Consider the following 13,254-nt stretch of genomic DNA (forward strand, 5'->3'; position numbering starts at 1 on the left):
TCCAATCAACAATCAGCTGATTGTGCTAATCAGGCTGTGCTGAAATTGAAAGTGAAACACGCTGTTTGCTGCAAAGGGGCAAATTGCTGAGAGGCAGAGAGAGAGGCAGATTTCTTTTCTTGTTTTCCTCCCCAAAAGGTAGGTGTGTCTTATATTTTGGAGCATCTTATACTCTGAAAAATATGGTAAGTTATGGACTACTCAGGTTTATCTTAGGAATTAGGGGCTTTGTGACCTATATTACACACTACACTAAGCCTTGATTTGCTTACTCATAGTATCTGAGTATATCACAATTGGCTAAATTTACACAAACACACTAAGCTACAAGCAAGAAAGCCAGACAATGTTTGAATTAATGGTGTATCTGAATCTCACCCAAGTCCTCTGGTGCTCTTAATTTAATTGCTGCTCAATTTAAGGATGTAATTGAAACAAACTATTCAATTGTTTGCCTCTTTCTAGAGATATTTCTGACTGAAAATCAGTTTCACAATTTCACCATGAGAAAAAGAGAATAAAATGAATAAAAATATGGGTTTGGGCAGCATGAATAATGTGATGTGGAATACTCTGGCCTTACAAAATCGGGATTTCTCATCATGGAAATGCTTGTGGTAAACCAAATTGCTGAAAATCTGACATAAGATGAAGGAGCAAGATGAAATAATTCCATCTACCATTAAAAGAAGCTAAATTACTGCAAAGCTGTTTGTGATCTGATCAGCATTAGAATCTGGCTTCTTCTATCAATAGCCCTGTTTAAAGTCATAAACAACCCTGGTTCATGGTTCTTTTTTAAGCGGTGGTAATGTGCTCAGCAGTTTGTTTACTAGACTCCTTGAGCAGAAATGTTATCAGACAACTTGTGTAAATGTGTATCTTCACAATAAACAGAACTCTGAAGAACTGAGAATAATATTAGTATGTTATGGGAATTCACTGATTTCACTGATCAGATGTTCCACTTTAGCATTTCAATTAATATCATCTGAAGGAAAACAGACATCTAAACTGCAGGTTCAAGAAGCCTGGAAGTTTAATTATGCAACTTACATACCAAGGTCCATATTTCCCACTGCCTTTCCCACCTTAATGGGCAAATTCTGCACACTATTTATCAGAAGAGACTTCCTAGGAATAAGTAGCTATAGCTTATATCAGTGATGGCGAACCTTTTCAGCACCAAGTGCCCAAACCAGAACACACATGCATGTGTGTGCATGTGTGCGCGTGCGCACGCCAGAGTGCCCGAAACCCAAAGACCAGGTGGCCAGTACACGCATGCCTGTTTTTTGGCCGTTTTCTGGGCCATTTTCAGGCCATTTTCTGGCGCTCTGGCACCTGTGAGTACCAGAAAACCAGAAGAGCAGCTGGTGATGGTACGTATGCCCACAGAGAAGACTCTGCATGCCACATATGCCATAGGTTCACCATCCCGGGCTTATATTTTGGGGACTTGAGTGGCCAGAGAATATTCCACTGGTGTTCTCAATAAACACAAACTAGTTAATTTTTTACAAATGTTGGATTTTACACTGACTAAAGTGATCACTGCTACTTTATAGAAACTGCTTGGCAACTTCTACTGATGCCTAGATCAGTTAGCTCCCTCCCCAATTTGGTTCTATGCACATCAATGATGAAGGGTGATCCTAGATTAAAATAGATAATTGTCTCTGGAGTTTTGCTGATAAGAAATTAATGCCAAAGATTTTGGAATTTGTTTTTAGCTAAGAGCTGAAACATGGGGTAAAAAGAGAATGTGTTATATTTTAAGAGAGAGTGATAAGTTACTAAAATTGTTTATACTTCAGATGAAGTTATTTTTTTCTTTTTCACACATTTTATTTGTTATTTTATATTTTATTAGAATGTAAAAATGGAGATACCTGGTATTTTAGGCAAATTACCGATAATTAGGAACATGCCTGAATCCATGTGAAAAGCCCAATTTGGCTGTCTATTAGTATCAGACAGCAGTAAGCATCAGCAGTTAAATTCAAGTTCATCAATTTTTTTTCCTTACAAATTTGAATTGATCAGGGAACCATATTAACATCCTAGCCAACCATACTGATCACTGTTTCATGCTTTAATCTTCCATGAACATTTACCTCAACTTGATTGAAGGACAGCAGAAAGAAGTCAGAAATCCTGTGGAATGTGATTTACCACCAAGAAAAGCAACAAGAGAGAAAAAAGAGTCATCTTCACTGTTTAAAAAGTCAACTCTTATTTGAGAGAACATATTTTTCAGAATACGCTGTTTAGAAAAAGGTTATCCAGCTCTTCACCTTATACCTTTAGTGTACACACATCCCCACTCACCCATTTTATGCTACATGGTAAATACTTAACATGCAGTACTGTTTACCTTTACAGCGGCAGTCACTGCAGCAGTGGCAGCTAAGTTTAAGCCTTGTTTACCAAAGTTCACCATTGTTTCATAACCACGTTCTTTGGCTTGCACAATGTACTCATCAATCTCCTAGGAAGAAAAATATATGTAGTACAGGTATTAATTTAATCTGTTATTGGCAATATATAGCAATATATGGCACAAAGCACAAGATAGTAATGTAGAGGGATATTCAGCCAGTTCAGACCGATTCGCCTGAACTGATAGTGGAAATCGCAGATGGGCCTGCCCACCTGCCCCAGCTCTATGCCATCCTATTTAGGCATGTTTTTGAGGCCAGACGTATGTGCGAAAGGTGCACGCGTGAGCAAAGCACATACACCGAACGCCGGGCGCATGCATGGGAAGGCGCATGCGCACCCGGCAAACCAGTGATAATAAAATGTGCAATCTGTAGTAATGTCATTCTTCATCCCCACTACATCTTAATGCAAATTTATTTTCTAAAATATCAAACTAAATATTTGCTCCACAGCAGGAGAGACAGCTTACCCTTTCTTTTGAAGAAAGAAGAGGATGAAGAAACTTTCTATATATTAAACTTGCCCCTCTTGTATATGGAGACAGCAACCAAACAACAAAAGCAATCTTCAGTTCATAATATAGTGGAAACCTGTAAAATATAAGTTAGAATTCATAATATGGTTGTATGATACAAAGGAAAGAGGCACATTCCTTCTAATTAACCTGAGTTTCAGGGGAACTATTTTTAGGTGATTTTTCACATACCATATTTTTCAGACTATAAGATGCACTGGCGTATAAGACGCACCAAGATTTTGAAGAGGTAATTTTTTTAAAAAAAGTTTTTGCCCTCCCCGGCCCTTAGGAGCAGTCTGCAGATCTCCCAAACCCTCTGCACGCACTGTTTTTGGTGAAAAATGGGCCATGCAGAGAGTTTGGGAGGCTTGCAAAGTGCTCCTGGGGGCCAGGGAGGGCAAAAACATGATGCATGAGGGATTTGGGAGGCGGAAAATGGGCCTCCCTAACCCTCTGCACACCTCATTGTTTGCTAAAAATGGGATGCACGCGGTGGGATTTCGGGAGGCCAAAAACATCATGCTTCGCAAATGTACAGATCTTACCAAGATATCAAGAGGTCCGTTACTGTTTCAGTAAATGTATAAAGAGCAAATACAATCCAATACATCATCCACCGCACCTAAGAATGAAAAATGCAAAACAACTATTTTAGTTTCTACAGATTAGAAAAATGAATAATTATTATTTAACAAATTAAAATATGCAGGTTCTATTTGTTTTTATGCATTTTACAAACATGCAAACAGTATGTAAATACCATACAGTCAGTATCAGAGAAAAAAAGGCCTTTTAATTTTCTATCTAGTTCTTCTAACCAAGCAGTTCAAATCAAGTTCTACTGACAATTTTAGACAAAGGGCAGTTCTTACACTGCTATCAGTTAAATTATAATTAACAAAATTATAGAATCTTTCTTAGTTTCTTAGACCTCAGAAATTCCAACTCTTGTTTAATGCTGGATCTGTGGAAAGTATTTCAGACATTTGGTTCTCTCTAAAAACAACAACGTCACTTCCTTTTTTACATGACAACCCATAGTAGGACATCGGAAGTTTGCTCATCTCTCTCCTCAGTCTTCTGTTCTCCAGGCTACGTATACAGGGCGGGGCATAACCTTTTCCTAGGGGGTCACAGCAAGATCGACAGCAGTTTACAACTTCCGCGACACCTCATTTTAAAGCCCATAAAAAACTGAATTGAATGAGCTATTAAATGTTAAATTTGTTTCGGTTGAAACTTTGAGAATGAATTTGGAAACTGTGTTGAAAAATCTGGAAAATCGAACGGAACTGTTTGAAGATTTGTTGTGTTCTTATCCACCTCGTTTGAATGCTGTTCGAAGGGCTAATGGTGGTCATACTGACTATTAAATCGTGTCAATAAACTCAGTTTTTGATGGGCTTTCGAATGGTGTATGAATTATTTGTGTTGTTATTACAAGTGTTGCTGTGACCCCCTAGGAAAAGGTTATGCCCCGCCCTGTACCTGATCCATTTAATAATTTCCATGGGACTTGGTTTCCAGTTCCCTCACTTTCTCATAGCCAGAATACAATACTTTATTTGGCCAAGTGTGATTAGGCACACAAAAAATCTGTCTCCAATGCAGAAGCTCTTGGTGCAGATTGATGACACGATGGGAAAAATGTCCCTTTGACAGTTGTTTTGGCCTGCAAAACACTTTATCAAGGTTTTTGTTGTTATTTTTCCCACTAAAAGAGCCTTGGTGGTGCAGTGGTAAGAGTGCAGTATTGCAGGCTACTTCTGCTGCCTGCCAGCTACCTGCAATTTGGCAGTTCGAATCTCATCAGGCTCAAGGTTGACTTAGCCTTCCATCCTTCCGAGGTGGGGAACAAGAGGACCTAGGTTGTTGGGGGAATATGCTGACTCTGTAAAACTGCTTAGCGGGCTGTAAAGCATTATATAAGTCTAAGTGATACTGCTAAGTGCAAAAAGATTTGTTTGTTTCTCAACTGAATTGTACAGCTTACCCATTATATTAAAGATGGAAAAAAAATCTCAAGTGATTTCTCTGAGTTTTTCACATCTCAAAAGCCTGGTATTTAAACAGGTGTGCACACTTTTTATATGCACTGTACAGGGAGCAGCATAGTAACATATGGCTTAGAGTTTCTACTGAGCTATCCCATGCATTTCCCTTGGAGAGAAAAACAGGTTGTATTTAAAAAAAAGAAAAAAGAAACCAGAGACATTAAGAAGAGAAAATGGGACTCATTCCCACCAGCCTCAGAACAACAGACGGAATCTCCAGGGATCTCTTGGGAAGTCCAGGATTGAAAGAGTGGATATTGGTTAACTTTGACAAGATGAGTAAATATAAAACTAGAATTACTGCATAAGATTATTTCTTTATTTTGTATTATATATTTAAAATCTAACATTTTGTCTTTAGAATGTTCTAAGACTTCATTCATGCATGGTTGCTCTGCCAGATGTTTCTATTATTTCTTGGTATGCATATGATTAACACAAGAGAGAGGGAGAGAGAGAGAGAGAGAGAGAGAGAGAGAGAGAGAGCAAGGAGAAAGAGGGAGATAAGGGGGAGAGAGAGAATAATATAGCATATACTTTATTATTGCAATCTTTATTATTACAATTAATAATTCATATATAAACATAAAGCCATGATTAGTCTACTGAAGAGAAGGACCAGGGGAGACATGATAGCAGTGTTCCAATATTTGAAGGCTGCCACAGAGAGGAGGGGGTCAAGCTATTTTCCAAGGCACCTGAAGGCCAGACAAGGAATAATGGATGGAAACTGACCAAGGAGAGATTCAACCTAGAAATAAGGAGAAATGTTCGGACATTGAGAGCAATCAACCAATGGAACAGCTTGCCTTCGCAAGTTGTGGGAGCTTCATCACTGGAGGCTTTCAGGAAGAAATTGGACTGCCATTTGTCAGAAATGGTGTAAGGTCTCCTGCTTGGGCAGGGGATTGGACTAGATGACCTACAAGGTAAGGTTCCCTTCCAACTCTGTTAATCTGTTATATTGGAGCATTTGATGACAAATTTTAACAGTAGCAACACAGACCTTAGCACTGTGCTAGTAATACCAGAGTTGGAATCAGAGTAAGACCTTTATGTATCTATTCACTAACAGTTGAAATTCCATATTTCTTTGTAGAAATTATGATATGCTCAATATCATGATATAGTCAATAGTTTCAATCTGTTTTGAGTCAGAAAGGGAAACTTTGGTCAGGCAGAGGGTTTTAGAATCTTTGCATAATAGAAGTGCTGATGGTAACCCATGAAGACATATCTGAAAGAAGCCATTATTGAACCTTGGGAAGGTGAAAGTTGCTAGATATTTGGCCAGCATCCAAGGCTTACTTGAAATTCAGGTCCTGCTGTAATGTGGTGTCTTACTGACTTCCAGCTGTTACTTCATTATTACCAACTTTTAGAAAGGATGACCTTTGCATAACAAAGGGTAAAAACGAATACATCTGGGAAGATGGACTACACAGCATCCCCCCTGCTAGGAGAATGATCCACCATCAATACAAGGATCCAGTGGGGAAGAGCTAGGTATTTAATCACTAACTGATTATCATCCTCTAGCTCGTGATGGTGAACCTATGGTGTGCGTGTCAGAAGTGCCACATGGAGCCATGTCGCCTGGCATGTGCAACTTCGCCCATTCCTCTTACGGGTTTCTGGTGTGCATGCACGCGCAACAATCAGCTGGCTTTCGTGCATATGGCAGTGCTGGAAACAGGAAGAGCAGGTCTTCTGGTTTTCCGGCATGCATGTGTGCCAGCCAGCTGATTGTCATGTGTGCATGCGCATCAGTGACTGGAAGACTAGCTGGCCGGTGCGCTGGAAACCAGAAGTTCATTTTCTGGCACACACATGCCCCCTCGGCAGCTCCTCTTCCAGACTAGTGTGTGTGCACTCCCTTTTCAGTACTCGGTACCGAAAAAGTTCCTCAACACTGCTCTAGGCTATAACCACTGTTTAGGCATTCCTGCCTGAAGTCCCTGAGAGCGGCATTGTGTTAGGTCTTGAAGTAGCAAGTATAGCTCTCAAAAAATTCACGTGCACCACCTCCATTGCCTTTCTCATGGGCCTCTTATGGGTGAGTCTGAACCCGTTTTGTTCACTTACACCAGTTGACTGATCTCTTCCAGGTCTACCTTGAGTTTGGGATACAATGGCAACAGCATCTGCACATAAACATCTTGTCAGCCCCAGCGCTCTCGGCAGCTTGGGGCTGCCATTCCACTGGTGGGGAGATTCGTGACTGGGGCGTTTTGTGACTTAGATCGCTGCTGTGCCACACTTGTTTCCCTGCCACGCCAAGAGCTTGAAGGACCTTTGGATCCTGCAGTGACTTTCATACGGAACAGCACCAGCACACACGTGGCAATGTAAGCCAGCATGGTCTGTCATGTCAACGGAGAATATTGCACGCACGTAGGAGAGGGCGGGCCACAGGAGGGTTTAAATGGTGGAGGGAAGTATGGAATTACAGCCTTGACCCGTTTTTTATACTGTTTGTTTGTTGAAAGTACCGGAACAGGCTTATAACAATTACATTTACCACAAACTACCTGCTTAGTCACCCTGTTTGTTTTCTTTGCCTGAACAGAACCTGACACATCTCTTAACAGAAGTTTCCTAAATGTATCTTCTGCTGAGGTAGGCAGGAAGAGATTCTCCCCATTCTTGTCCTATTCAAGAATAAAAACTTTTGTTCTTCTGGAAAAGCTCCAGGAGAAAAAGAGCAAGAAGGTGTCTTAAGCAGGAAGGCAAACAGAAAGCCAGGATTCTGCTCCACCCTTAGATTTAAGTTGAAACTTGCCTGGAGACGCATTTCCCTGTATATTGGACAGGGGAACAACTCTTCCAAGGTTCATTTATTCTCTTAAACAGCATTTCTCAACCTTGGCAGATTTAAGATGGGTGGACTTTGATGGTTGAGAAACACTGCTCTAGAGAAATAAGACAGAAGTTAATTAAAGTTTGAGTGTGAACTCCGATTTGTCTATTTTGCATTGTGTTTTATGCTTGATTTTCTACTTCTTCTTACTTTCTATTGGGGGGGGGGTCCTTTAAGATACTTTCATGATTCTTGAAGAAACTTAAGTTTAGTTCCAACATTGACAACATTGTCGACCCCTGATTTAAGGTAACAAAAGACTGCTTTAAAAAACCATTTTAAAGGAGAGAATTGCCTAGTGTACACTTCACTGTACAGGGCGGGGCATAACCTTTTCCTAGGGGGTCACAGCAACACTTGTAATAACAACACAAATAATTCATACACCATTCGAAAGCCCATCAAAAACTGAGTTTATTGACACGATTTAATAGTCAGTATGACCACCATTAGCCCTTCGAATAGCATTCAAACGAGGTGGATAAGAACACAACAAATCTTCAAACAGTTCCGTTCGATTTTCCAGATTTTTCAACACAGTTTCCAAATTCATTCTCAAAGTTTCAACCGAATATCGATTTTGACCTTGCTCCTGAATCATCAGAGCTTCCACTTCATCCTTAATTATGGCCCCAATGTTCTCTGCCGGATTGAGATCTGGCGAATTTCCCGGCCAGACGTCATTGCCCCAAAATTCGACATTGTTTTCCTTTAACAATTGCTGAGTCGCATTTGCACGCATGCAAGGAGCTTTGTCATGAAGAAAGACAGCCTCACCAACCACCAAGACATTGTCTGGATCACTGAGAAATGGAATGACATTCTCCAATAAAATTTTCTCACGGAAATAACTGCCATCCCAGGATTCCCCTTTATCCTTCAAAACCCAATGCAGTTTCTTGGCTGTGAAAATGACGAAAATCCCGATGCAAGTCGGATTGCGAACGATTTGTCGATATCGTTCATGTTTGGCGATGTCGTCGACGTCTTTAGCCCAAATTCGATCGTTCTGGAAATTCGGTTTTCGAATGGCATAAACGAAGAATTCGTCAGATGGCGCCAAATGAAGAAAATCTTCCTCGGTCCATTCAGACAACCAATCGCACAACCAAAGCCGATCTTGAACATGTGTTTGAGTTTTCAATGGTTTGCAAATGACGTGGAATGGCTTCAAACCTTCTCGTTCTCGATATCGGCCGATTGTCCTTTGATCAACTCGTTTTCCACGAATTTGAAGGATTTCTTGGGCCACTTTTCGGTTTCCTTTTCGTTGTTTGCGACTGCCAGTTGCAATGATGGCTTTGCTTTCTTGGGACAGTTGCAGAGGACGCCCTTCTCCAAATTTTGTGAAACATTCTTGGGCTGTTTTGTTCCAATTATCAGTAACCCAATCCGGATGACGTTTCAATTTGTTTGCAATCCATTTTCGATTGATAAACGTCGCTCCAGCATCGCGAGCCTCTCGAAAGGCAATGCATTTTATTCTGTCAATGATCCTTTGTTCTTCCGAATCGAATTTTCCAGCCATTCTTAAAGCAAATTTAACATTTAATAGCTCATTCAATTCAGTTTTTTATGGGCTTTAAAATGAGGTGTCGCGGAAGTTGTAAACTGCTGTCGATCTTGCTGTGACCCCCTAGGAAAAGGTTATGCCCCGCCCTGTACAATACGAACAAATACAACTGTAGAATTTATTTCATTTTATATCACTTTTTTCTCCCTTATTTTCCAAAACTGTAAGGCCATGGATTGTGGAGATTTGTGTGGTAGGGTTAATGGAAAGAATGTCAGGTAATGACATTTCCTGGAAGGCAAATGATGGTAGCAGGAATTACCAAACGGTATGCTCCACAGATCCAGAAAGCTTCTAGGATGGTATTCCTCAACTTTGGCTACTTTAACATTTGCGGTTAAGCATGCATGGCTGGGTTGGGGAATTCTGGAAGTTGAAGTCCACACACCTTAAAATAACTACAGTAGCTAAGATTGACAAACACTATTCTAGGAGATATAAACTTCCAGCCTTTCACCCTATGGGATCAGTCCTGGTGCTCAGCCCCTCAAACTATCTTATAAAGTGACCCCAAGCTAAGAAGCTTCAAAAGATGGAACTGAGCTTTTATTTCCTAATGGAACTTTTTCCAAATTCCCATAAAGGCCCACAAGACATTAAAAAACACCAGATTGAATATACCACTATACTTTTATCAAGAGTTACTATGAATTACTAGCATTTCTGATTGGACAAACCAAGTGTCAGTTTTCTCAGGGAGACTGGCTTTCACTTATTTTATATAAATTACTAGCTGGATACCCATGCTTCTCAACGAAACTATGTGATTGGGCTATGAAGGAGAAATTCGGTTCACAAGCCGTTGGCTCAGTGGTGGTCGGTGATTGAAACGCATAAGGGAATATTGATCCTGATGCCTTGAGTCCACAAGCAGTTCTATAGATGGAAGGCGTAGGCATTTTGGTGAAGTACCAACGTTTAGTATTGTAAGGAGCCCCAGATCACTCCTGAGTGAAAGAGTGGAATGTCTGCCAATTTGAACTGAGGTAACAGAATGTGAGGCAACTGGCAGTTGGAACAGAGTTCTTTTCCGGTGGGGAGGAGTAGAATGTCTAACGCCTTAGCATCAGAGCAGATTAATATAAACTGGCAGTTGGAACAGAGTTCTTTTCATGTGGGGAGAGGGAGTAGAACTCCTTAGCATCAGCATACATATAATTACTGTATAAGAAATACTAATGATCTAATGGTCATTTTGAAAAATCCTTTCTTAGTGAGTACCTAGAAGCCAATAGGAACATACATGCCAAATTTCAAGTTTGTAGGCTTTACAGTTCTGGAGATTTTGTGATGAGTGAGTGGTACTTGCCTTTTATTTATAAAATGGATAGATGCTTAGAACAAGAAGGGAAACGAAACAGCAGCACAGGACTGGGAAGAAAAAGAACAGCCTGCTTAGGAACATCAATTCTCGCCCATACAATCTGTTTCTAATCATCCTCTCTGCCATAAACACATGCTGAAATCCAGGGTCTTATTCAAAGAGATAACCATAATTAATTGAACTAATTAATTGCAAAAAAAATCCTACCCATGATTCAAGAACAAACTCATTCTACTTCCCTGGAATACATTGAATCTTATCTTCTGTAGATCATAGTGTCCTAGGAATGGTTCCCAAAAACGAATCCTCCAAAGGTGGTTGAAGGTGTATGGATGGTGGTTTGCCTAGGCCTGCTTTACTGGCTTGCTATGCAAAGAACTCCCCAAATTGTTTCTGATTCAGCAGGTTTACTTCCAGAGACAGCAAATCACACTTTCAAAAGCATGATATACTATAGTATAGCCTTTATTGTCATTGTACATCATGTATAGAATGAAATTGGTTTTAGCCTCACTGGTGCAATCCATGACAAAAAATACAGACAACATAAATAGTATAAAGAATAATCCCTATGCAAGTAATTAGGAAAAAGAAAAAGAAAAAATAGTCATATGTTTCCGTGTGTGCGTGGAGTGATTGTGGCTGGGTTGAAGAAGGAGGGAGACTTCTCGGAAATATTTCAGCCCCTGACAAATTTTCTATATTACTACTATTTTTCTTTCTTTAAAAATGGGATAAAGCTACCGGTATTTGAAACTATAAAATCAAAGCAGCAAATGCCTGAATATAAATAACTCAATGATCCTGCTTCCAAAATATGTAACAGCAATTCATCATTTTCCTGATGAGAAAAACTCTTAATTATTAATTATAGCATATACCACCAGATTAAAAAATGAACAGAAAAATATCAGATATGGAATCTGAATTTAAAATCCTTCCATAGGTGCATTAAATCTTAAAAGTTGCACTATGTTATTTATTGAATAGCTTAATTAATGAAAGCTTAATACTTAATTGTACAGGGTTAATTTGAAGCAATTATTGTTTTATTTAGCAATGTGAAGACTTAAAAAGTCAACTTATTTATAGACCCAAAATTATTCTGTGAAAAGTATTTTGTGAGGTGGCACAGTGGTTAGAGTGCAGTACTGCAGGCTAGGCTACTTCAGCTGACTGCTAGCTGCAGTTCGGCAGATCAAATCTCACCGGCTTAAGGTTGACTCGGCCTTCCATCCTTCCGAGGTGGGTAAAATGGGGACCCAGATTGTTGGGGGCAAGAGGCTGATTCTGTAAACCGCTTAGAGTGCTGTAAAGCACGGTGAAGCGTATATGTCTAAGTGCTAGTGATATTTATTTGCCATATAAACAAATTCATGATATCATATTTCTTTGAGAAATCTGTATACTGTCTGGAAATAAATCCATTCACCCTGTTCTTAAAATTTCTCAGACTTGAAATAATAAGATTGAACAGAAATCCAAGCATGTGATGAAACATTAGATTAATCACAGAGGGTTGTATTGTATTTTCAGCCTCAGTGAATAGCCAAATTAGTGCATGTGCCAGCTAAAACAACTATTCTGAAGGATTGTCTTACCTTAAAAACTGACCTTCATATGAACCTTCACAGAATGAGCATAAAGCAATGCCAAGGAAGGAGGGGTAGGGAAAAGCAGAGAGAGAGAAAAGGCAGTTTAACTTTAAAGTTGAGCTGTGTGGTTTCTGGCACTTGCACGTATGGCCCCATGGAGCTCTATTTATTGAATTAAAATTTCTAGAGTTTAGTTAGAAATAATGTTTTTGGTTATGGGCATTTCCCCCCCAAAGGTGAAGCCTGTTTTGTTTTAAAATGAAAGAAGAGCCAATGTATCTTGTAATTTAGGAAAATACAAATTATTTGTTCCTTCAATTCTAATTTCTCTGTCCTATGAATTTTGGCTAAAGGGTAGGAAAGAACTGCTGTAAAACTGAAAGTTACATACAAGTGATTTTCTGGAAGGCCATAATAGGCAGTTTAAAATGATCTTAATGAAATAAAATTACTATAAAATAAAATGCATAAAATATATTTCACTTTGAAAAATATATATTTGTATTCATCTTGTATTTTAATTCTGGCTAGCTGCCCAGAGTCATATTGATGAGATGGGTGACCATATAAAGGAATATACATTTTGTACATTCTAAAAATGGTTTACTTAAGAAATGGAATTGTTGTTATATATCGTTTTCTGATATTTAGATAATTCTATGTTGATAGAAAAGTCCATATTAAGCAACAATGAAGAAATGAAACATTAGATTCTGAGCAAATACAATTTATTGTATTCCTTCAGCCTCCCCCCCCCCCCAAAAAAAAAGCAGGGATGGAATAGGAATAAGAATAAGAATAGAATAGGAATAGAATGACAGAGTAATGTGCAACATGTATATACCAATGTAGTATAATAATATATATGTATGTGTTGTGGCCCATC

The 13,254-nt window shown here is 39.2% G+C and overlaps 1 protein-coding gene across 1 annotated transcript in view; it reads right to left on the bottom strand.

Moving 5' to 3' along the window:
- REEP3 (receptor accessory protein 3) overlaps positions 1-13,254 on the bottom strand; it is a 44,777-nt gene that overhangs the window by 7,741 nt on the left and 23,782 nt on the right. Inside the window, exons 3-5 of the mRNA XM_087702509.1 lie at positions 3,508-3,584; positions 2,915-3,035; positions 2,378-2,491 (exon numbers count right to left, since the gene is read on the bottom strand). Of these exons, the coding sequence (XP_087558635.1) occupies positions 2,378-2,491; positions 2,915-3,035; positions 3,508-3,584 (312 nt within the window). The remainder of the gene's footprint in view (positions 1-2,377; positions 2,492-2,914; positions 3,036-3,507; positions 3,585-13,254) is intronic.

The sequence above is a fragment of the Thamnophis sirtalis genome, unplaced genomic scaffold (assembly GCF_051295495.1).
Source record: "Thamnophis sirtalis isolate CommonGarterSnake01/CBP01778 unplaced genomic scaffold, rThaSir2_p1.2 scaffold_15, whole genome shotgun sequence".
NCBI classification, from domain to species: domain Eukaryota; kingdom Metazoa; phylum Chordata; class Lepidosauria; order Squamata; family Natricidae; genus Thamnophis; species Thamnophis sirtalis.